The sequence below is a fragment of the Dreissena polymorpha genome, chromosome 7, assembly GCF_020536995.1.
Source record: "Dreissena polymorpha isolate Duluth1 chromosome 7, UMN_Dpol_1.0, whole genome shotgun sequence".
In the NCBI taxonomy this organism is placed as follows: Eukaryota; Metazoa; Mollusca; class Bivalvia; order Myida; family Dreissenidae; genus Dreissena; species Dreissena polymorpha.
The window spans coordinates 38,928,768-38,955,890 of record NC_068361.1 but is presented as its reverse complement, the minus strand read 5'-3'; the positions used below and the strand labels follow the sequence as shown (position 1 = coordinate 38,955,890).

Below are 27,123 nucleotides of genomic sequence, written 5' to 3'. Positions count from 1 at the left end.
TATAATAAACGATAACACACTTACACAGCCATAGTTTATACAATGAAATACAATACAAGATAAATATAAAACATAAACAGGTAATCGTTTTAAATAACTTTAATTTGATAAATATTACGCTTGCACTTACCTTATTAAAATTAGCGCACCGAACTGCTCTGATAGGGAATACTTGTAATAAACACAAACTTGCGAGTTTTCACACCTTTATTGACATTACACAACAGATAAACACCAATAAGCTGTCGAGTGTCGTTCAACCTCTAATCGATTAAAATCAGTTAAACGGACGGATAAAGCAATCGAGCTGTGATCGCCGGCTTCTTTGAATTTTCTGAAAATACAAGTAGTTGCAAAACATGGATTTGATTCAGAAATGGAAGGTTGGAGAAAAAACGGGATCCAAGCACCCCCGCGTAATATTGGACACAGCGTTATAACGGACCGCACTATATTGGAGTTACAGTGTAATATACAATTATACACTAGAGAAAAATTGTACACTAATACCAAGCATGAAATTTCAAAAATAAAAACTTAATACCCAAGATTTAAGGGTATTTCATGCACAACATTGTGTGCAGTAAACCATGTTTACAATAACTTTTCATATTTATATGATAAAAAGAGCACGTCTTGCAACAAGACAGCAACCAAATAATTGTAAAAAAAAAGCATTAAAATAAAAATGAGCATTTCTTGGAATTTAAATTGTTTGCTCACGTGAACCTTGATAACATGGAAAACTTGGCTATTCAAATGTTAATGTAAATGTAATTGTGTATGCCCCCCTATGAAGAAGCCTGCAATTATTGCACTGTACGAAAAAGTTTGGGCAGACTGCAAACAGATTATGTGCAGAATAAAATACACAAAATCTGTATAGAATCTGGGCAGAAAATATTTGGTGTCCATTTAAAATGAGTTGAAGCAGATTTCTTTTTATAGATTTTTTAGCTCACCTGATTGCTCAGGTGAGCTTTTGTGACTTGTCTTTGTCCTTTGTATGTCCGTCCGTCCTTCCGTTAACATTTGCTCGTAAACACTCTAGAGGCCACATTTCTTGTCAAATCTTCATGAATCTTGGTCAGAAGCTTTGTCCCAATGAAATCTCGGCCGAGTTCGAAACTGGGTTGTGCCAGGTCAAAAACTAGGTCACTAGGTCAAAAAAAAGAAAAACCTTGTAAACACTGTAGAAGTCACATTTCATGCCCAATCTTCATGTAACTTTGTCAAAATGTTTGTCTTAATGATATCTTGGTTGAGTTCAAAAGTGGTTCCGATCTGTTGAAAAACATGGCCGCCAGTGGGCGGGGCAGTTTTCCTAATTTGGCTATAGAGTAACCTTGTAAACACTCTAGAAGTCACAATTTTTGCCCAATCATCATGAAAGTTGGTCAAAACATTGGTTTTATTGATATCTCGGACGAGTTTGAAATTGGTTGGGATCGGTGAAAAAACATGGCCGCCAGTGGGCGGGGCATTTTTCTCTATATGTATATAGTGAAAACATGTGAACACAGTAGAAGTCACATTTTTGGCCCAATTTACATGAAATTTGCTCAGAATATTTGTTCCTTGATGCGAGAGTTGAGTTAAAAAATGGTTCAGGTCAGTTGAATAACATGGCTGCTGGGAGGGGGGCAGTTTTCTCATTATACCCCCACCCCCCCTTTCGAAGAAAAGGGGGTATATTGTTTTGCTCATGTCGGTCCGTCCGTCCACGAGATGGTTTCCGGTACATTGATCATGACTCGCAGATGACCCCTATTGATTTTCAGGTCACTAGGTCAAAGGTCAAGGTCACGGTGACCCAAAGCAGTAAAATGGTTTCTGGATGATAACTCAAGAATGCTTATGCCTAGGATCATGAAACTTCATAGATACATTGATCATGACTCGCAGATAACCCCTACTGATTTTCAGATCACTAGGTCAAAGGTCAAGGTCACAATGACCCGAAATAGTAAAATGGTTTCCGGATGGTAATGCAAGAACGCTTAGGCCTAGAATCATGAAACTTCATAGGTACATTGATCATAACTCGTAGATGACCTCTAATGATTTTCAGGTCACTGGGTCAAAGGTCAAGGTCACGATGGCCTGGAATAGTAATATGGTTTCCGGATGATAACTGAAGAATGCTTAGGCCTAGGATCATGAAACTCCATAGGTTACATTGATCATGACTTGTAGATGACCCCTATTGATTTTCAGGTCACTAGGTCAAAGGTCAAGGTCACGGTGATGCGAAATAGTAAAATGGTTTCGAGATGATAACTCAAGAACGCTAATGCCTAGGATCATGAAACTTCATAGGTACATTGATCATGACTCGAAGATGACCCCTATTGATTTTCAGGTCACTAGGTTAAAGGTCAAGGTCACGGTGACCTGAAATAGTAAAATGCTTTCTGGATGATAACTCAAGAACGCTTCAGCAGCCTAGGATCATGAAAATTCATTGGTACAATGATCATGACTCGCAGATGACCCCTATTGATTTTTAGGTCACTAGGTCAAAGGTCAAGGTCACGGTGGCCTGAAATAGTAAAATGGTTTCTGGGTGATAACTCAAGAAGGCTTATGCCTAGGTTCATGAAACTTCATAGGTATATTGATCATGACTCGCAGATGACCTCTATTGATTATCAGGTCACTAGGTCAAAGGTCAAGGTCACAGTGCCAAAAAACGTATTCACACAATGGCTGTCAAGGTCACGGTGACTCAACTAAGAAAAATGGTTTCCGGATGATAACTCAAGAATGCTTACGCCTAGGATCACGAAACTTTATAGGTACATTGATCATGACTCGCAGATGAAATAATGATAAAACTTGACCAGGATGTTTGTCTGGACAATATGTAGGTCAAGTTTGACATTTTGTAAAGATTGAATGAACCGACTCCTCTCAGGTGAGCGAACTAGGGTCATCTTGGCCCTCTTGTTCAATATAAACATGATGATCGAATTCTGCACAGATTGTACGAATTATTTAAATTAAGCAGAATTTTTTAGGGGCAGAAAAAAATTTGGGCAGAATTAAATGTGCGGAAAACCAAAATGTGAGAATGGGATTCTGTGCAAAATAAAATATGTACACAAAATAAAATCTGTACCCCAAAAAAATATATTATAAGAAAAGTAACAAATACTGCCAGTCAAATAAATAAAATAATTTTACACATCCTGTTAAGAAATAAATCCCTAAATACAACACATATTATTGTATCACTGTTATATGACATAAAAACACAGTAAATAAAGTAAGTTATGTTTCAAGAAATTACAGTAATTATATTTAAATGAAAATCCCTTTTAGAGCTCTTCATTTGACTTAACTAGACCCTGGTGAGGTACCATCACTCTGTGACTGCACTTAACTGAGCCAGTGTTCGTTGTCAGGGGAAAGTTGCTACACAATCTTTTTATGCCCCCTTTCGAAGAAAAGGGGGTATATTGCTTTGCACATGTTGGTCTGTCGGTCGGTCTGTCGGTCGGTCCGTCCACCAGGTGGTTTCCGGATGATAACTCATGAACGCTTGGGGCTAGCTAGGATCATGAAACTTCATAGGTACATTAATCATGACTCGCAGATGACCCCTATTGATTTTGAGGTCACTAGGTCAAAGGTCAAGGTCACAGTGACCCGAAAAAGTAAAAAAATGGTTTCTGGATGATAACTCAAGAACGCATACGCCTACATGGGTGTGATTTTTCCGCGGATTTCCGCGGATCGGGTGGTCCCGGATGTCACTTTTGAGATTTGCGTAAATTCGTTTTAAAAAATGTGGGGGAGAGGGGCTACCACCGATTCCGCGGACATATTTCATAAGCGGCCCGAAATATCCGCGGCCCGCGAAATTTCTCCGCATTTTACACTGGTAGATTATGCCTAAGCATTTTTAAAATGAGCCATATAATTGGCTGTCATTTCCCAATCTTCCAATTAAAATCATGTTCTTAAAATGCACTCTGTGATTTGTTTGCAAATGGCGCCGTTGTGAAGAGAAAATTAAGATTATTGAAATAACAAATAGCAATCGAATAAACGACTGACATCACCTAGTCTAATAGGAATAATGAAATGTGTTTGTCAAAAAAAGACTACGTTTTAGATACAAGCATCACATATTTTGTTAAGAAATGTGCCCACTGAATAAATGTGTCACGGAAACCAGTGTTTGCAAATTGGAGTTTAGTCTACTCGCGAAGTAAAACAATTTAGAAGAGTATCGTTCGAACATGGAAATAGACAAACATGATTTTATTTTTATATGTCTGTGGGTCTTTGTATAATCAGATTCATATGCATATTCTGCTTTATTATGTTTGTCACGCTGTTCAGTTAACTGAACTAGCTTTGAACTGAGTGAAGATGTGAAATGCAAGATATTGAAAGGTAAAAAAATTAAACATATTAATTTAACTCAGTTAAAACATCATTAACACCAGAAGAACACTCAAGTGTGTTTGTTTATATTTAGTCTATTAACTGTAATTCAATACATTGAAAAACTGCTGCTATTGATCACAATAAATACTTGCTAAACTGTTTACTTTGCATCCCCAGTATGTTAAATGTGAAGTTTAACAGGTTTTTATAAAGAAATGTTGTTATGAAGTTCAAAAAGTTGTTTATTTTAATGTCTGTTTTTATGTTTGTCATTGCGTTATGCGCGCCATTCGCGTAGTCAAAATCAGTCAACAGAATTTTCCTCCCCTCTGACTTTGCCTCAATCACACCCCTGGCCTAGGATCATGAAACTTCATAGGTAGATTGATCATGACTTGCAGATGACCCCTATTGATTTTGAGGTCACTAGGTCAAAGGTCAATGTCACGGTGACCCGAAATAGTAAAATGGTTTCCGGATGATAACTCAAGAACGCATACGCCTAGGATCATGAAACTTCATCGTTAGAAAGATCATGACTCGCTGATGACCCCTATTGATTTTGAGGTCACTAGGTCAAAGGTCAATGTCACGGTGACCCGAAATAGTAAAATGGTTTTCGGATGATAACTTAAGAACGCATACGCCTAGGATCATGAAACTTCATAGGTAGATTGATCATGACTCGCAGATGACCCCTTTTGATTTTGATGTCACAAGGTCAAATGTCAAGGTCACGGTGACCTGAAATTGTAAAATGATTTTCGGATGATAACTCAAGAACGCATACTCCTATAGGATTATGAACATTCATAGGTACATTGATCATGACTCGCAGATGACCTCTATTGATATTGAGGTCGATAGGTCAAAGGTCAAGGTCACAGTGACAAAAAACATGTTCACACAATGGCTGTCACTACAACGGAGAGCCCATATGGGGGGCATGCATGTTTTACAAACAGCCCTTGTTTGATGGTTGCTGAAAGCAAAAAATACAATTAACTATTGTTAGATCATTTTGTTTAGTCAATCTGAATGAAATGATCATATGGGATCTACTTTAATTACAACTTAAATAACGCAACATGGTTCACCAACTTGCTTCTCTTTATATTTTGCTTTTCACATTATAAAATAAATTTGACATTTTTTCAGATGAAGGTCATTTCATAGGGTGCTTTATAAAAATAGAATTTGCAATGTTAATTTAGTTACAAACCACATTATAATATTAAGTTTTTGCTTCACACATTTAAAGTGATAACAGCACCATTACTCTGTGACTGCACTTCTGATGACGTTGTGAGGTGTAAGTTGCTACACAATCTTTTTTGAAAATCGCTGAAAGCAAAAAAACTACAATTTACTATTTTAAAATTACTTTGTTTAGCCAATCTGAATGAAGTGATCATATGGGATCTACTAAAATTACAACTTAAATAATGCAACACCTATTAAGTGATAACAATCATAGCTTTCGTAAATATGTATTTGAAAAAAAGGCTTTACATTTGGTGGCAGAGTAGTTATTCATAAATAAATCTAAGTATTGGTTACATTGCCCTTTCATTTGGTCACTGATTATTGATTGTTACAACTATATGTTGGTTTTGTAAGATAGAGATACCTTTGACAGACTTATGTCTTTTATGTGAACTTTCTGCAAAGATAATTGGTTTCATCGTTTATTTTATATGTTAATCACCCACCAAAACAGATTTTGTAACTGTTAAATTATATCATAAAATTAAACATAACATTATAAGAAAACAATGCAAAGAAAAACAATACAAACCTGTTTAATAGTTCAAAGCATTTCTAAAAGGGCCACTTCATAACTCACTGAATTCCTTTTTTAGAGACTTGTTAACACACAAAATGTTGATTTCCACATTCTAATTAATTGTTTAAGATTGTTCATCAAAGTATTTTAGGATATTGTTAAAACTTCAACTTTAAAAAGTCCCAACATTGCTTTGAAACTTACATTTCAAGCAAGTAATACGTCCTGCATGGATCTATGTTTACACATTCAAATTTGGCTCCCAACCAATCAGAAGAGATTATACACATTCCAGAAAGCCAGTAAAAGATAGCCCCAGTTTCACATTACAAGTATCAAGCGTGGGCAGGATTTGTTTGTTAGGGGTTTATGATTATTTTCAAGTGAACTGTTACAGAGGTGTATACAAGCACTGTCATTACAATAGTTATTTTCATGGAAGGCAAACTAAACATTTAGCCAATTTAAAGCAAAGCAGTTTTCATAAGTCAGGGGAGGGGGGGGGGGGTGCGGGAATTGAAAAACAATTTTCAATTTGCATTCAACCCTTAATCAAGTTAAATGTAAGAACCTAAATTCAAAGATATTTTATGACCATAGTAGATCTACATGTACTTTAAGTGTTTAAAGGTAAATTATCATTACATACTCACATATTTTAATATTATGACATGTAATATATTATAATATATTATATATATACAAGAATAACAATTATTGTATTAATTGAACTGAACATAAATATTGTTTTTCTTGTATAGGGCAAATGTTTCTCATAATAAACTTGAATCAGAAGTCTATTTTTATGTCCCCCACTATAGTAGTGGGGGACATATTGTTTTTGCCCTGTCTGTCTGTTGGTCTGTTGGTCTGTCTGTCTGTTTGCGCCAACTTTAACATTTTGCAATAACTTTTGCTATATTGAAGATAGCAACTTCATATTTGGCATGCATGTGTATCTTATGAAGCTGCACATTTTGAGTGGTGAAAGGTCAATGTCAAGGTCATCCTTTAAGGTCAGAGGTCAAATATATATGGCCAAAATCGCTCATTTTATGATTACTTTTGCAATATTGAAGATAGCAACTTGATATTTGGCATGCATGTGTATCTCATGGAGCTGCACATTTTGAGTGGTGAAAGGTCAAGGTCATCCTTCAAGGTCAGAGGTCAAATATATGTGGCCCAAATCGCTTATTTTATGAATACTTTTGCAATATTGAAGATAGCAATTTGATATTTGGCATGCACATGCATCTCATGGAGCTGCACATTTTGAGTGGTGAAATGTCAAGGTCAAGGTCATCCTTCAAGGTCAGAGGTCAAATATATGTGGCCCAAGTCGCTTATTTTATTAATACTTTTGCAATATTGAATATAGCAACTTGGTATTTGGCATGCATGTGTATCTCATGGAGCTGCACATTTTGAGTGGTGAAAGGTCAAGGTCATCCTTCACAAGTTCAAGGTCATCCTTCAAAGTCAAACGTCATATAGGGGGACATTGTGTTTCACAAACGCATCTTGTTTTTAATTATCTAAGTCCCATTTTGAAATTTTGTTTCAATAGTTTTCTTTTTTAATTATCTAAGTCCCATTTTGAAATTTTGTTTCAATAGTTTTCTAAGTCCAATATTCTGCCTTGCTTAATGCTGCCAAGTACCAAAATTCTGTCTTGCTAAAATGCAGAGTGCTAAAAATCTGTCTTATAAAAAAGTATAAAAATTCTGTTTGGTATAGTAATATGTACAGATAAAATTCTGCTTCATTGTAACTCTGCTTAAAAACTCTGTACAGTTTTCCAGGCTGATTCTGAGTATGTGTCCTCTTTGTACAGAATAAATGAATTCTGTCTTGATTCTGGGCAGATTTTGTACAGACTCTGTACAGAATCTGCATAGAATTTTCGTACAGGCAGTGTTGCACAGTCCATTTGTTTGTCTGTCTCCTGTTTCAGCCTTAACTTTGCTATACTGTAATGGATTTGAAAATTACTAAGTGAAAATGTAAACCATCATAAAACAATGTTTTATCTCAAAGGTCAAGGTCACATTTAGGGGTCATGAGTCAAGTTTTGCAAAAAACAGCTTGAACATTCCTTTCGCAATCATAACTTTCCTAAAAAAAGATGGATTTTTAAACAATATGTCACACTTGTAAACCATCGACCTAGTGTTGCTTAAACATTTACCAAGAAGCAGGATGAAGATCATCATCATACCAACTAAAATCAGCAGACGTGTTAGTGTTTACCCTTTACCAATTAGATATGTACTTTGACAAATTTGTAGTCCCTTAGAAAGTTAAATTTAATTAAAGACCTTTCTTTCTAAATTCAAGTTTTATAGGCTTCATTTCCAACCCTTAGATACTGATGAGCTACTCGCAGGCTGTTCCAGTTTTATGCTGTTTGCACATAGCCATTTTCACTTTGCTTCTGAATGGAAAAGGGTTAAACATTTATGGAACAGTTTTCACATTTTCTGAAAGACTTCTATTGAAATCTTCGTTTTAAAAGCTGAATCACATAGGTGGTAAGTGATTTAAAATGATTGAATGTGGGAAATTACCACATCTTTGATGTAAAGTGCATTTAAAAATAATTTATATAAGAACTATATCTGTCGGTTTTTGCTTTGAGTAAGATATTCTAATGCATTTTAAATTGAATTCTTCGCCTGTTTTGATATGTAAAATAGATCTTTGGAATTTAAAGTTTGCATGTCCTAGGTACATAATATTAGGTATTGACATTTTGAACTACAGAATAAGAAAACACACTTAGATGATAATATAGGCATTAAAAACCTTTTGAGATTAAGTCTTGCATGGCTCATATTTTATGTTGGGTCAAGGTCAGTAGAACATGTACCGGGTAGATGGTATTTCTACTGCAAAACTTTCATGAATAGTTCATGCTCAGCAAATCACCACTTTCTTCTTGAACTTCAGTTCTTGATTGGTTTGTGAGACAAAACAAATCTTATTTATGACCTTGGTTATAAACAAAAGCAGACATTTAATCATGAACTTAATTTCATGAAGACTATTTTTATTCATAAATCAGTCATAACAACAATGAAAAGCTGAACAGAGTGGTGTTGGCTCTATAAAAGACCACCCTTTTTATGTCCCCCACCACTATAGTGGGGGACATATTGTTTTTGCCCTGTTTGTTGGTTTGTTTGTGTGTTTGTTTGCGCCAACTTTAACATTTGCAATAACTTTTGCGATATTGAAGATAGCAACTTGATATTTGGCATGCATGCGTATCTCATGGAGCTGCACTTTGTGAGTGGTGAAAGGTCAAGGTCATCCTTCAAGGGGAAATGTCATCCTTTAAGGTCAAAGGTCAAATATATAGGTTCAAAGCGGCGCAAAAGGGGACATAGTGTTTCTTACAAACACATATCTTTTTTATTGTTGCCTCTGAACTTAAAGTACAGCAGCAATCAAGAAGAACAAGTAAAATAAATGTGAACTACAGAAACTGATGTTCAGAGTTACCTCTGCGCAGGTTCAAACAAAAAAACAACTGTGCGTTGTCTTCACCCTTTTGCCATTAGAGGCAAATTGAAAATGGCAAACAGCATAAAACGAGAACAGCTTGCGAGTAACTCACAGTCTGTTTAGTCAGTATCTAAGGTTTAGAAATGAAGCCTAAATTTAAATATTGAATCTAGTAAGTAAGAAAGGTCTTAAATTCAATTAAACTTTCTAAGGGACTATAAATGTGTCAAAATACATATGTTAGTGGTAAAGGGTGAGCCTTGTTCAGAGAAAACTGGACTTAATGCATGTGTGTAATGTGTCATCCCAGATTAGCCTGTGCAGTCTGCACAGGCTAATCAGGGACGACACTTTCTGCCTTAACTTGATTTTCGGTAAGAAGGGACTTCCTTGAAACTAAAAATACCAAAAAAGCGGAAAGTGTCATCCCTGACTGCACAGGCTAATCTGGGACGACACTTTAGGCACATGCATTAAGCCCTGTTTTCTCAGAACATGGCTCATGGTTAACACTAATGTCTCTGCTGATTCTAGTTGTTATGATGATCATCAGTAGCCTGCTGTCTTGGCCTGTTGATGGTATACTGATAACTTAGCCTGCTGTCTTGGCCTGTTGATGGTATACTGAATGATGATCATCAGTAGCCTGCTGTCTTGGCCTGTTGATGGTATACTGATAACTTAGCCTGCTGTCTTGGCCTGTTGATGGTATACTGATAACTTAGCCTGCTGTCTTGGCCTGTTGATGGTATACTGATAACTTAGCCTGCTGTCTTGGCCTGTTGATGGTATACTGATAACTTAGCCTGCTGTCTTGGCCTGTTGATGGTATACTGATAACAACAATGTTGGGAATGCTGATGCATTAATGTATAACAATAGTGATGATGATGATGCTGCTTATGATAATTATTTTTAAAATGATGAACTTTTATTTTATTTCATTAACCTCATTTCATAAACAGCTTAATTGATTAACATACACATTCATTAAAGTCAATGAAGTGGAACAAGAAGTTCATGAACAATTGTTGGAGTTAATGTTTTATGTTTAGAGTACAGGAACTCCTAGAGGTTTCATGAACAGTTTATGAACTCATGCATATTTTTAACAGGGGTTATCTTGTTGATAGATTAAAGCAGAGTCAGCTCTTTTTGAGAATAATTCTCGGAGTTCAGGACAAGCACTTTGAAATATTCAGTGTTTTAAAAGGTTCAAACACTTATTTAAGACATTTTTTTAGGCATTTTACATATTGAATGTACCAATGCAAAGGTAAATAATTTGCTAATGATAATAAAAATATAAATGGACATGTCAAGAGTTCTGAAGAGAATAACAAATTAGTGATGACCAGATCTTGACATTTAACATAAAATCATTTTTGCTTAACAATAGTTATTGAATTATTTAATATATTATGTAAACAAACAAACAGCAATATTTCTGGGCTGTGCAGATGGTATTGACAAAACTCTTGTAATATGAGTGAGAGCGTACAATAGGTGACATTGGTTTATTAAAACTCCTGTTGCTTATTTAGATAGCCAATACCAAAAAATGTTTTGAACTGCAAAATGTTTAACCTTTTTATATTTATCAATAAATTTCAATTATTTTTTGCTATGCATGTGGTGGTGTGTATTGAAATGGCAGAATTATTTGAACATAACAGAATGAAAAGACTTATTTCATGTTTATTGCTGTGTAACAAAACACTTCATCACAAAAACAATCAAGGCAATGATAATTTTATTTCTAATTTTAATTATCTAATGTTGTTATGCAAATGAACAAAATGATGTCACTGTTTGGCATGTGGCTGTTTCATCGAGACAATGCTATACAACAGAAATAAAACACGAGAACACTTGACTTCATTTCTGTGCTGTTATATTGAGAAGGCTCACCATGTGATGAAATATTCAGAAGTTTTTTGGTCAAATTTTTTGCCAAATTTCAGCCCCATTCCCAATCTTAACCCTTTGCATGCTGGGAAATTTGTCGTCTGCTAAAATGTTGTCTGCAGAATTTCTAAAATTTGCATTTTCTGCTATTTTTTTTCAAAGAATACTATCAAAATAGCAAACAGTTTGGATCCTGATGAGACGCCACGTTCTGTGGCGTCTCATCTGGATCCAAACTGTTTGCAAAGGCCTTTATAATTCGGTTCCCGCACTGAAAGAGTTAAAAAGTATTATGTTGTTCCCAAATGACGGCTTAAAATTCCTATTTTGACAGTTTTTTTTTTTGTATGATTGAAATCCCTCTATCTCTATGATTTGAAGCTTAGTAAATAAATTGTAAAAAACACTTATCACTAATTACATTCTTTGCGCATTTTTTCCAATCCATAAAGCCCAGTGGCCCAATGTCAGGAATGGTGAAAGAAAACAGCGCTGGAAATAACAAAGATTTATGATGTTTATTCCAGACGCCTGGGAGGACATGCAGGGGGCAGCAGCCCCGGGGAACACTGACCCTGTCATACAACCTCTCCCCCAGCGGCACCTGCATGACCCCTACGAACCCATCCTGCCACGCCCCCTGGACCTCATTGAAGGGGCTGAAAAGGCCCCTAAAGTGAGGAAGATTGCAGCAGGTCCTGCAGCCCCTACTTACAAAGGTGGGTGTTGTCTGCTTGCAGTTAATTGAATAATTAACCGAGACTTACCTTCGTAGATGGGAAGGTGAAGGTTGATTGTAATTTCATCTACTGCAAACCCCTTAAGAGCTCAACACGAGAGATGACGCAGCTTCCGCAGCCGAGAATATCAGGCTTTAGAGTTAGCAAAGTATTCATTAAGGAATACTTTGTTTCACAAATTTGTAGAAAAGATGGAATGGGTGGGATTGGGTAGGGCGTGTTGAGCTCTTAAGGGGTTTGCAGTAGATGAAATTACAATCAACCTTCACCTTCCCATCTACGAAGGTAAGTCTCGGTTAATTATTCAATTTCATCTCCTGCATAACCCCTTAATGAGCCCCACACGAGATTTGAGAGAATTTCTGCAAATTTGTGCAGGAATAAAGAAAGAAACAAGAATTCATTATAGAATATGTACACTTTTTATTTTCCACATAAAATAGCTGATTGAAAAACCAGAGAATGTTGATTTTCATTGTGAACTTCTTTTGAATAATATTTAGCAAATGTTTTTGCATTCGACCAGCCGGCAGTGTCTAAGATAGTTTGCAATGAAACACCTAAATGATGAGCTTTTGATGTTGAAGCTGCCCTTGTACTGTGAGGTTTAAATGTATCCTCGAGACCAGCAGCTTTTAACACTGATTTTACCCATCTACTAATTGTTGCCGGTGATGCTGCTTTATATGGTTTGACAGTTGTAATCATTAAGTAATTACTACAACGTAGATGTTTTGTACGGTCCATGTACTTTAGTAACGTTTCCACAATACAAAGATTTCTTTTTCCCCTAAATGATTTTAACACAATAGGTTTGAGGTGCTTCCCTGGCTTTGATTGCTTGAGCAAGTCACTAGGCTGAATTGTTACTAAAGAATTGTCATTATTAAAAGAAATATCATGAATTTTAGTCGAATGAATTGTTTGGCACCTCTGTCCCGTGATCAATAAAAACAGCATAACAAGTTTTTGAGATAACTTTAACAATGTGTCCGTATTCATTTTGTGCAAGTAATTTAGTACTATATTTACATCCCATGTAGTGCTGTATCTTGGTAGTGATGGTCTGGCATTGAAGCATCCTTTCATGAAGCGTGAAATAATTTCATTCTCATGAATATTCATGTTGCTGCATACTTTCAGGAACATGCTGAGGGCACTTCTAGCTGTATTTAAACCAATATATTTTAAACCATCTGTAAATAATTTTGACAAAAAGTCCAGAATATTATTCAAATTGGGTTTAAGGGGATTTGTCGATTTTCCACAGTAATTAAACCATTTTTTTAAGATATATGTCGTATTGTTTCTTTGTTGCACATCGCCATGATTGTAGTATGAGAGTTCTAGCTTGCTTTGATATTCCCTGTTTTTTAAGTGCTTTCCTGATAATGGAAAAACTCCAAGTCTCATTTTTGGCAGAGGGTATTTGATATCTGGTTTGTGTTGCAAAGAGAGAATTGTTTGTGGCACAGGAAGTAGATGGCATGGTCCGCTGATCAGTGGAAGGAGACTGGGCCACCACGGTTGTGTTGGCCAAATTGGGCAAACTAGAACGGCTTCCGCTGCATCCTCCACCACTTTCTGTAAAACCTTTGGTAGTAGGCTGAAAGGTGGGAACATGTAAAATGTGTAATTAGTCCACTGAAAAGTGAAGGCATCAATGGCATATGCCAAGTGATCTGGAAATCTAGATACATATAGGTGTAACTTTTTGTTTAGCCTTGAAGCGAACAGATCCACTTCCATGTCTGGATAAACATGTAACATTTTTTGAAAAATATGGTCTGATAGCGACCATTCTAAATCATCGTTTGCTTTCCGTGAAAGTTCATCAGCATGTTTATTATCAGTCCCTGGTATATGGGCTACTGTTAAATGAATTTTTCTCTCTATGCACCATAACCACAGATCCCTTGCTAAGTCATGCAGCACGTCTTTTCTTCCCCCATAATTCTGTATATACGCCACACTGTTTGTGTTGTCCATAAAAATTTTAACATGTTTCCCCACAAGATGTTTACAAAATGCCATTATGGTTAATTGGCATGCTTTAAGTTCCAATATATTTATATGTAAATTTTGTTCATCAATGGCCCACAGTCCACCTGTTTTGCGGTTATGTGTTTTGTCGAATCCCCCCCAACCTGATTTTGACGCGTCACTGTACAAAGTTATATCTGGCAGACCATGCGAGATCTTTTTGTATGAATTTTCAATATTGTCAACCCACCATTGCAAAATGGGATGCAATGTTTTAGGTACATTCATAAAACTATTGAAATTACCACAGTGGTATTTTAGTTGCTCATCCTTCACTTTTTCAAGAGGTTTGATATAAAGAGGGGCATATTCTACTCCTGGTATTGTTGCAACTAACTTTCCTATTAGTTGTGCGAAGTCTCTTATTGTTGTTCGGGATTTAGTAATGAACTGTTGACAAAGGGATTTCACTTCAATTTTTCGTGCATTAGTAAGTGTAACTGTCATTGTTTGTGAACATAACACAAATCCAAGGAAGATTATTTGTTGACATGGTTCAAGAATGGATTTTTCTGTATTGATAGTAAGTCCTAATGAATCGAATAATGTTACAGTGTCTACAATGTTTTTAATACATTGTTCTTTTGTATTGCCCTGTAAGCACGAGTCATCAATGTATGCGGAACTTATATGACCTTGTGAACGTAAATGAGCAAATGCTGGTTTTAGAACCTTTGAAAATATACGTGGGCTACTGGAAAGGCCCATAACCAGTGCGCAAAATTGATACTTTTGGTCTTTAAACCAGAACCGAAGCAGTTTTCTATCTTTATTAGCAACAGAAATTGAATAGAAAGCATCTGCTAGATCCACTGATCCAAACCAGCAGTTCTTTCTTATTGCTGCAATTGCAGTTGAAAGTGTTTCCATTTTGAAGTGTATCTTATTAGTGTATTCAAGATTGAATGGTTTTAGATTAAGAATGATTCTTATTTTATTGTTCGGTTTTGGACGGTAAAATATATTTGATATAAACTCGCCCTGTTCCGGTTTGTTGTTTACTTTTTCAATTATATTTGAATGTAAAAAATTTTCTATTTCAGATTGAATGAGGTTTTCCTCTCTTCGTGTAAAATGATAAGGTTTTGGAACCTGCTTTTGCAAAGGTGGTCTGTTCACTTCAAGTCTGTATCCATTAATTGTTTGTAAAATCCACCGATCTTCAGTGAGCTTTTCCCAGTTTTTAATAGCCATTTTGGTTTTTCCTGCTACAAAATTTTCTATTGTGTTGGTCAATGTACAAGTTTGATGACTTACATTTATTTTTTGTTGGTTTTTTGTTGGGGTTTGTATTGGAATTTCCTTCCATACTGGTGTTGGCCCGGCTGCTGGTGTTGACCCTGTCTCTTCTGAGGGTAGCCGCCACGGTGGTCCCATTTTTGATTGTTGGGCATTTTGTTCCATTGTCCTAAAAAAGGCTTTTTGTTTGTGCCGGCGTTGTTTTTCACGTTGACAATCAGCTTTGTTGATTCACAAGACTTTAAATTTTCCTGTGTTTTGTCGAAGAGTTTTTCTGCCGAAGGTTCAAGATTTCCAAGGTGTTTATACTTGGGTTGCATGTCGCGTTTTATTTTTTCTCTGCGTACTGCAACATTTTGTGCAATGCCATTTGTCAGTAGCTTGAAGGCATCTGATATGTGTCCTTTTAGTACTTTGTCCTTAGACGCTGATTGTTGTAAATGATCCAGGGCCTTAACAATAGGCACTGCTGCCTGTGCCAGAGTCCCATGGTTCTTTTGCAGCATGAAATCGTTGGCCCTTGTTGATGAGCGAAGTTGTCGCCACAAAAATTCTTCAACTCGTGGAATTTGTAGATATTCTACGTTTTTGGGCCGTTTGTTTCGTGACTTAATCTCCTTTATTTTTTCGTCCGACGCCTTGATTTTGATTGATCTGTTGCAGACTTCTGCTATCTTGTCGGAGACTGGGTCGCCGGTGTCATTCATTTCAGCACAGAAGTCGTCCAAATCTTCCCAAAAGTCATCTCCCTCTTTGTCGGACTGTGTCGAGTCGTCTTGACAATTTTCAAGAAAACGATCGAGGTCATCTTCCGTATCAGAATCTGAGTCAGAGATTGTGGCCACTGACATGATTTTCTTGGGGTTTGTTGGCCCTTGGTCAATTTGGTGTTGATCCGAGGGTCCTTGACTTTGATCGGATAGTTCATCGGAGTTTTCCTCCTCTCTTTTTATTTTCAGTGAGTTTACGTCATTTTTTAGACTGATTATAGTCTTGTTCATATCGGCAACAGATTTGGCAATTGAAGCAAACTTCTCCATGTTTGACTGCAAATCTTGCAGAATCTGTTCCCCCCGTCTGGATAATGAATTTGTCCCTTCCGACATTGGGGTCCCCGAAGGGTTTAGGTCTGCCATTTCTGGACCTAAAATGTATAAGAATGTTTCCATTTTGGATTTTGTCTTGTTATAAAATACAATTTTTAATTGTTTTGCATTGTGTTTGTCTAATCCCTAGAGTATGCGCTCACATACTGTATAATATCCATTAATAATTGTTTGGAATTTCCACAAAAATGCGCATACACGCATGTATATAGTCATTTCTAGCTTTGTATGCACGCTTTATGAAGAAATCGCGCGTACGAAAAACACAATGACTGCCTGTGCGGTGGTGCCCTTCTCGTGTAAGCGATACGTATAATACGCCATCGCGCGTATGTAAAACACAGAGCAGCCTCGCTATGGTTTGCGCGTGCCCGTGGTTAAATTTAGGTCAACTTTATTTAGATGAATGCCGCTGTTAGCTATTTAAATATGTCAGATTTTGTTTTACAATTCTGACACAAGGATAAAATATATTTGAAGGAATTATCCACACGTGTGTATGGAAGCAATTTTCGAGTTGTTTACCGTGACACGGCATTATTTAACATGTTATGTGAAATCTCTGATGCGGATCGTAAACTTTGTTTACGATACCTGTCAACGTTTGTTGTTGTCTTTTGCCTTTGGCAAACGCAGCTTTGCTGCAATATAATACTTTTAATAATGGATCGTGCATTTATGTGGAGGAATGACCGGATTTTATCCTGATCGTCTTTTAGACTGAACCATCCACAATGTAAACCCAACAGATGGGTAAAGCTAATGGCGTCTACGATGCCAAGCATTTATATGTTTGCCTTTTACTCTGTGAAAGGCAGCATTTAAGCGACATAGAATCTGAAAAAAGAATTTCTTTCATTCAATTAAGTATATACTACCCAATTTGAACAAACTTACCCGATTTTGTGATTTCCTGAATCCGATTTAATCAGATTTAATACAGAGAAATTTATTTGTGTTGTTCTCGACTGCTGATAAGCCTCGTCCTGATATTCTCGGCTGCGGAAGCAGCGTCATCTCTCGTGTGGGGCTCATTAAGGGGTTATGCAGGAGATGAAATGGGACTCGTTCACTAACAAGCAAAATAAAAATTAAAAATGTTCCATATGTTAAAAAAAGTATATATTATATTCAATTCAAATAAGTGAAATAACTATCATAGTTGAGAAAAAATATTATTCGTTCCTCTATGCAATAATCAATCAAAATGTATAAACGATAATAATATAGCTTTTTTTTCACTTTAATGACCATTTGTGATTGTAAATAAAGGTTATTCCACTCCATATGGGGCTGTATTTTCAAAATGCATATATTTACTTTTATCTTTTTAATGAGGTTTCCTAAATGCTTATCAATGAAAAACACAATTTTGTTGATTTATATTTTTCTTTTGTAGGTTTTAGTGAGGCTGAGGTGAAATATCGTCTTGTGGAGAGCAAGGGGGGCAAGCAGACTGATGGCTCTCATAAGGACAAGAAACGGCAAATGAAACGAACTGAACCACTGGGCAGTAAGTGCATTTGGGCCATGATCTGTGAAAAAAGGGTTTAATGCATGTTTGTAAAGTGTCCTCCCAGATTAGCCTGTGCTGTCTCAACAAGCTTATCAGGGACAATTTCCGTCTTAACTTGATTTTTGCTAACAAGAGACTTTCTTTAAATGAAAAATATAATAAAAGCAGAAAGTGTGAACTGCACAGGCTAATCTGGGACGACACTTTACGTGCATGCATTTAACCCCCTTTTCACAGAGCAAGGACCATTTGTTTTGCTGTTGTTGTTTTTTTGTCTGTGAATACATTTTTTGTTTCGTCAATATGCATGTGAATACATTTTATGTTTTGATAATATGCATCGTACATTGACATGCAAACATCAATGGAATAGAAAGAAAATACAGTACCAGTAGTTGTGTTACAATAATGCATGTCAAAGCTATTCAAAATGTTATACAAAAGCTCTAATAGTAAGTAAAATTGTGAAATTTACAAATTACAAAATTACTGACAGTTTTTGTACTATGCCTGCAAGTAAGTTTTGACAAGTTTAATATTGTAGTCACTAAGTTTTTCGGTTGGGTTGTCAGTCAGTCAATCCGAAAATTTTATAAATTTGTGGAGCAAACGTCTTCCACATTTCTTGATCTACTACGTTCAAACTTAAAATATGTTATCACCATTAAGTGTAGATGATTTAGAACCTTGTTATTCCTAATAATTCACACATTCTTGAGTAATGTGCCCTTGAGCATAGCTACCAAAGCAATGCAGGGGGTATTAGTCAGGTGTGTGACAAAGCTTTAGTTTATATTGTGCTAGAAGTATGTCAATTTGAAAGCAGGCAAATCTTGATAGTTGAAATAAAGTTGTTTTAACCCATTACCACTTAGATACATATTTTCATGCATTTGTAGTCCCTTAGAAAGTTATATTTAATTAAAGGACTTTCTTATTAGATGCAAGATGCAAGTTTTGAAGGCTTCATCATTCTCCAAACCTTATAAGATACAGATGACCAGCAAACAGCATAAAACCTGAACAGACTGCGAGTTACTCCCAGTCTGTTCTGGTTTGGTGCTGTTCGCTCATAGCAATTTCTACTTTGGCGTGGGAAAGGGTTGAATTGTTATTTTTATATCCCCCACTATAGCAGTATAGTTTTTGCCCTGTCTGTTGGTCTGTTGGTTTGTTTGCGCCAACTTTAACATTTTGCAATAACTTTTGCTATATTAGAGATAGCAACTTCATATTTGGCATGCATGTGTATCTCATGAAGCTGCACATTTTTAAGTGGTGAAAGGTCAAGGTCATCCTTCAAGGTCAGAGGTCAGATATATGTGGCCAAAATCGCTCATTTTATGAATACTTTTGCAATATTGAAGATAGCAACTTGATATTTGGCATGCATGTGTATCTCATGGAGCTGCACATTTTGAGTGGTGAAAGGTCAAGGTCAAGGTCATCCTTCAAGGTCAGAGGTCAAATATATGTGGCCCAAATCGCTTATTTTATGAATACTTTGCAATATTGAAGATAGCAACTTGATATTTTGCATGCATGTGTATCTCATGGAGCTGCACATTTTGAGTGGTGAAAGGTCAAGGTCAGAGGTCAAATATATGTGACCCAAATCGCTTATTTTATGAATACTTTTGCAATATTGAAGATAGTAACTTGATATTTGGCATGCATGTGTATCTCATGGAGCTGCACATTTTGAGTGGTGAAAGGTCAAGGTCAAGGTCATCCTTCAAGGTCAAATATATGGGTCAAAATTGCTCATGTAATGTCACTTCTGCAATATTGAAGCTAGCAATTTTATATTTGAAATGCGTGTGTATCTCAAGGAGCTGCACATTTTGAGTGGTGAAAGGTCAAGGTCATCCTCCAAGGTCAAACGTCATATAGGGGGACATTGTGTTTCACAAAAACATCTTGTTTTAAACCTAATTGAGAGAGGCTAGTACATGCATACGTGTTTCATGAAATGAACACAATTGCAACTAATATGACTTGTCTTTGTTACTCTTTGTTTTCAATGTGACATTTTTAAGCCACATAAAATACATTGCCTTGCTGTGTTTGAAGATAATTAAAAACTGAAAAAAAATCTTTTTAGATGTGTTTCCCCCCCCCCCCCCCACCACCACCATTTAAGTCTTCCTTTGTATGGAACATACCAAACCACATTCAGTTTGTAATAAATCCAAAATGTTTTTGAATATTTCAGCTTGGCTTACAGTGGAAGAAACGGAAGGCAAGAACAAAAAGATAACCAGAGTTATTGCCCCTTCTAAGAAAGCATTGAAACAACAACCACAGCCAAAAAATAAAGGTAGGGTCTGTTGTTTTTCATGCACTTATTCAATTAAATTTAATGTTACTAATTTTTAATGAGTTAAACAGTTTGAAATAAAAGATATCATTAACATAAATTATAATTTCATTCTCATATATTTAAAAACAACAACAATTCTAAGGTAATTTCAATCTAGGCCTTCACAAAATTACATTTGTTTAATAGCAGTAAGTGAAATGCTCTGATGAATTTGCAGACTGATCGTTAAACTATTGTATCTTAGATAGAAATCTTAGGCATCAACAGCAATTTTGTGCAAAAGTTGTTAAATCTGCATTTAACAAATCACTTCATGACAAAGGGTGAGATTGGATGGCAGTGCTTTTTTACCATTTAGGTATTGGACCATTCCCAGGAAATCGGGAATTTTAGCGTCTTTACTTATAATTGGGGAAAAGTATTATTTGTTTGAATAATTATTGATAAAACTTTAATCAAAATAGAAACTGGTGAACAAAAGCCAAATATGTTAAATGGTCTTTTTAACTTCAACAAAAGTATTTATTTCTACACTGAACATCTCTATTTCCAAAGTCGAATAAATATGTGCAAATTTTCAGACATGATTTAGGAAAGATACTTTTTGCCTTCAAGAATATGTTCAGAATTTCAACTTGAATCATACATTTTCTACGACTCCTAAATATTTTAATCCTTGGTAAATGTATCACTGTCCAAAACTTGCACAAGGTATTAATTAGTTGTACAGATTTTGGCTTTTATAGCATAGTAAGTGGTGCTTGTAAAGAAACATACATTTGTCTCCAAATCTTAACCATGTTTAATGGAATACAATTTTTTTAACAACTCTTGAATGTCAAACTTGAACAATTGTCCTGACAGGAAGGTGTTGATATTTCAGAGATCATCACTACCTCTTCATGGAGGGCTGGACAAGAACTGATCTTGAGAGAGTTGGGTCCAGCAAAGAAATCAGGCTCCAAGTCGGCAAAACACAGAGACCTAGGTGAGTACAGTCTCATAGTGCCCTGAGGATTTCACCCTTTACTCCATAAGAAGTAAAGTGAAAAAGGCTTTTACAACCAGCATAAAATCACAACAGCCTGCAAGTAACTCGCAATCTGTTCAGGTTTTATGCTGTTTGCTGCTCATCCGAATCTAAGGATTGGAAATGAAGCCTTTAAAAATTGAATCTATTAAGAAAGGTCTTTAATTAAATTTGTTTTCTAAGGGACCACACGTGCGTCAAAATACGTATCTAAGTGGTAAAGGGTTAACCCTTATCTAAGAGGTAAAAGGTTAAAAACAGATCTAAGTGATTAAGGGTTAAATATGTATCTTATTGGTAAAGGGTTAAATACGTATCTAAGTGGTAAAGGGTAAAATACGTATCTAAGTGGTTAAGGGTTTAAAACGTATCTAAGTGGTAAAGGGTTAAATACGTATCTAAGTGGTAAAGGGTTAAATACGTATCTAAGTGGTAAAGGGTTAAATACATATCTAAGTGGTAAAGGGTTAAATACATATCTTAGTGGTAAAGGGTAAAATACGTATCTAAGTGGTTAAGGGTTAAATACATATCTAAGTGGTAAAGGGTTAAATATGTATATAAGTGGCAAAGGGTTATATGAAATAACAAATACATGGAATTCTTAATATGAGCAAGTCTCTGGGAAAACCAAGCTTAATGCATGTGCGCTAAGTGTCATCTCAGATTAGCCTGTGCAGTCCACAGAAGGACACTTTCTGCCTCATCTGGATTTTCATTAAGAATAGACTTATTTTCAAAAGAAAACATCAATAGAAGCAGGAAATGTTATTCCTGATTAGTCAGTGTGGAGTTCACAGGCCAATTGGGGACAAAATGTAACACACATTGATTAAGCCCTGTTTTCTGAGAGCACTCAGCACGTCTCATATGGATCTCATGCGACTTTAGCATCATCCACATGCCACAGTTGGTTTTGTTGAAAATTGTTGTGCTGTCTAGTTATAATTCTCTATAGAACATTTTGGTATAAGGATGGACATTTGTATCGATAGAAGGTATTCATGTTTGAAAAAGAAAGCTATTACTGTCAGTTTTCATTCTTAAAATCGATATATCATTCAATGTGAGGATTAAAGTTAACATTTAAAGATGTGATTTTATAAACATTTATTATGACAGAATGCTATTTAAATTAAGACTTGTGGGGTAGAGATAGAATGTTTGGCCTTTGAAATCACCTGTGAATGAATGGTGGTTGAAAAGATGGATGTAATGAGATGGAAACTTCGGAAACTTACCAAATTATACTGTTCGGAGAATAACAAATTGATTTTTGTTGAAAACCTTGAAGGTCATAAAACATTTGATGTTTTTTTCCAGCAACCATTTGTACCTATGAGTAGTAGTAGGCATACAAATGATTTGTTTGTTACCACTAAGCTGAATGGCCCTTATGTTGGTGCAAATAATAAACTTGTTCTTTGCATACCCGGTTTAGTTTTTATCCAGGTTTTTCGAAGGAAGAAATTGGTATTTAGATTGGCGAATGTCGGCCGGTGGGCGGGCGGAACAAGCTTGTCCGGGCCATAACTTTGTTGTTCATTGTGAGATTTTAAATCATTTGGCACATGTGTTCACCATCATTAGACGGTGTGTCGAAAGAATTACATCGATATCTCAAAGGTCAAGGTCACACTTTGAGTTCAAAGGTCAAAAATGGCCATAAATGAGCTTGTCCGGGCCATATAACTATGTCATTCATTATGAGATTTTAAAATCATTTGGCACATTTGTTCACAATCATGAGACGGTGTGTCGCACAATAGAATTACGTCAATATCTCCAAGGTCAAGGTCGCCACAACTAAAAATAGATTTATTTTGAAACAAAGGGGGTAAACAATCAGTTCAGTTAGAGTTTTCTTCCTTTATCAGATTTTTTTCTCACATTGAAAACCTGGTTTTGTGAAAATTGTGTCCCTTGTTTATCTTGTTTTCTAATTTTTTGCTGCATTCTATCAAATTTCACTTACTTGTGCATAAATATATAAAATTATACACGTTGCATTTAGATATAAGGAAGATTTCTGTCATTGCATGTCCTTATTTACGTGGAAAAGAGATTGTGTATGGAAAAAAAGTTAACAAAAAAGGACTGGCTGATGTGAGTGGAAACCAACAAGATTTGTTTGGCCTTAACTGTTTTGTTTTCTTCATGTAACAGTACAGTTTTGAAGGAAAAACAAATTAACAATCACATACAACAATAATCTGTTGAAATTATGATCAAAATGGCATTCATTATGGCAAAATAAGCAAATGCACATTTGAAGATCTTTGATAAAACTATTAAATCTTTACTGAAATAGATTGCTAGATAAATTAGTTCACTATTTATTACAGTTACACAAATCGACTTTAATTGAGCATGATCATTTATGTAAGTTTGTATAAAAAAGATGAATCAGGGTTTAGCAAGATATTTACTTTATTGCATGCATTTAATTAAAACGGAATGCAATATAACGTTCTGCTACGCCTTTATTGAAACATAAGAGTGGGAGTTAACCTGTTCTTGAGTAGTTTGAAAGCTCAAAGCTTGCCATATAGATTTTAAAAAAACATAATAAAACAGGGGTTATGGCAGAGTCTCTTGTTTGTCAATCATGAAACTAAATCAATATCGAAGTAATAATAATGTTGGTTGATCCTGCCTCAGGTTCATGTTTATCTTTATAACTCTAAGTCTGGTCCTTTGTGTATTTCCATTATGTTTTTGCAAACCAATAAAAAGTGTATGATCTGAAAATATGTGAAGTCAATAAAATAATCAGTTGTCAACATTTTTGTACTATATGCATATATTACAATAATTGAATTGAATGAATTTCATTTGAATTATAAAATTGAATTCTATAGGGGCAATCATTTAGGACAAATTCATTGAAATCCAATATGCACAGTATTGCCATAAATTAGTTTAGTCTGAATAAATAATGTTTAGTGTATTTCAATGTATTAAGCACAACTATATTATGAGAACTTAAATTTGCATCTGTTTAAGCACTTTATATGAAATCTTTTCTTATTGAATAAATAGACTGTGATTTCGGAAATATATGACTAAGCTCCTGTTTAAACATGATTCTCAACGTCAATTTGGCATGCATTCACAATGACATGCTGCAACAGATCTGCTATACCTATGGCTGTAATTATGAATATTATTTATGAAAGCACACCCTTAGCTTTAGGGTGTTCAATCAACTACTGCACTTGTATATATCTCAGATGTCACATTTTCAAGGTTCATGATACAACCCAAAGAAAGCATTTTTAGCTGAAAAGCTTTCCATGTTTAGTATTAGCATGCCTTCTACTGGTTGAGCTATAATTGATTTGACACCTATGAATTTCTTATTTTACAGGATATTTGTGCAATAAATATTTGTTTGCACTCAGAGATTTGCAGATTAAAAGTAGTTTAGATTTCTTTTGGGATCCAGGTTATTTAGATCAAACAATTTAAAGATCCTCGATCTTTTGTCATGAAAAATATGAATTTCAATTCTTGATTATGATAATCATATGGAAATTGATACTTTAATAGATGTATACCAAGAAAAGTATTTTGCTTGTTAAAAAGTGTACTTGAAAAGAGGGAATGATTTATCAACCAGAAATGTTGAAATAAGAATTGGAATAATTTGATATGTTGTTAAGTTAATCACTTAACACCAGTGCAAATGTAAGGAAATCCAAATATTTTTCCATCAATTACATTAATCAGCCTATATCAGTGACTCTTCCTGACACATTTAAATCTCTTTAGAATATTTACAAACATGAGTTTCCCCATAAATCAATGACTATTATTACCTCAACAAAATCATTCTATTACACTTACGCAGATTAGGTCACTTTTCTGGCTATGTTCATTTATCAAGCTGTCTGTATAGCATGCTTTAAGATGAGGTCATTATGCACAAACTATTATGTTTAAGTTATGTTTCTTCATAGTTTTGTTTATTATTGGTACAAAAGCCTAAAATAAAAAGAAAATGTATTGATTTTGGTTTATGATAAAAAAAATTCTCTCATGATTATAGAAACAGAATAATTTTTTTGGAAAATAAGATGATAATCTGAAATCAACCAATAACCTCTTGTTCTAAGATAGCTTGCATACAAACTTTTTGCTTATTGAGGCACTATAGAATCTGTATTAAGGATACAACCCATATTTAGTGTCTTAATAAAAATTGGGAATAAAGCCTAGTACCCCCTTGTTGCAGGTGGACACCATATCCACTCTAACACCGCCAACTTTTTTTCATTTTTAGATCTGGACCATGACGATGCATGCTCTCCATATGATGACAGACCGGAGACCCAGGGTGGGGACGATCTTATTGGGGGTGGGGCTACAGCGGCTGAGATACAGCACCACAAGGTTTGTAATGAGACCCAGGGTGGGGACGATCACATTGGGGGTGGGGCTACAGCGGCTGAGATACAGCACCACAAGGTTTGTAATGAGACCCAGGGTGGGGACGATCACATTGGGGGTGGGGCTACAGCGGCTGAGATACAGCACCACAAGGTTTGTAATGAGACCCAGGGTGGGGACGATCACATTGGGGGTGGGGCTACAGCGGCTGAGATACAGCACCACAAGGTTTGTAATATTTGTGTTGTTCAATGTGAGATATTTGTGAAATATATGTTTTATATGTGTGAGATATTTGTGTTGTTCTTTCAGGCATTGTCAGAGGAGGCACGGAGAGTATACAGTGACCTACACATGGATGATGAAGACGGACGACAGCGAACAACGAGCGAGAAAGAACGACACTGGAAGGCCCCTACAAAACGAAAAGCACCGAAAAACACTGGTATGTTGGAATGTTAGCATTGTGCCAATTAAATAGTTCAATTCATTAATGAGTGCTATGACATTTATACATGATGAATCCTCAATAATTGATTATTGAACATTGCTTGAAAGCAGATTATGAACAAGAAATTGTTAATGTGAACATTATTATCCCTGGCTGAAGGAGGAAGGATTATAGTATTTGTTTTTTCCCTCAGTTTGTCTGTCCGTCTGTCACAAACTCTTCAGGGCTATAGCTCAGAAAGTATATAAGATTACAACATGAAACTTTGTTTTCTAGACATACCCTTACACTTTCTTAAATAAAAGTTATTGCCCTTTGTTATGTTGTATGATGTCACTTTTCAGGGCTATATTTTCGGCTACCATACAATATTTCAAGATGAAACTTCATGAGTTTATATATACAGTAGACTCTGCCAATACCGGACTCTCGGAATACCGGAACTCTCCCAATTCGGGACGGTCGGGCCAGTCCCGTATTTTCTCCTTCTATTTCTTAGTTAAAAAATGTTGAATAAACCAAACTCTCTGAAAACCGGAAACTGGACGGGTATCTCCGTAAATTTGGTCATTTTCAACGTAAAATACATTGAGTATACCGGACGGTCTAAATTCTCAAGATGCCCGAGGCGTGAAAATAACAATACCTAGTCAGCACAGCGAGTGTGGTGTCACACATTTT

General features: G+C 35.7%; 1 protein-coding gene across 2 annotated transcripts in view; it reads left to right on the top strand.

Annotated features, from left to right (window-relative positions):
* LOC127840148 (centrosome-associated protein 350-like) overlaps positions 1-27,123 on the top strand; it is a 130,529-nt gene that overhangs the window by 60,037 nt on the left and 43,369 nt on the right. For both annotated transcript variants that reach the window (XM_052368627.1, XM_052368626.1), the window contains exons 8-13: positions 12,130-12,321; positions 18,130-18,243; positions 20,462-20,566; positions 21,453-21,557; positions 25,885-25,994; positions 26,304-26,436. In XM_052368627.1, coding sequence (XP_052224587.1) covers positions 12,130-12,321; positions 18,130-18,243; positions 20,462-20,566; positions 21,453-21,557; positions 25,885-25,994; positions 26,304-26,436 — 759 coding nt within the window. The remainder of the gene's footprint in view (positions 1-12,129; positions 12,322-18,129; positions 18,244-20,461; positions 20,567-21,452; positions 21,558-25,884; positions 25,995-26,303; positions 26,437-27,123) is intronic.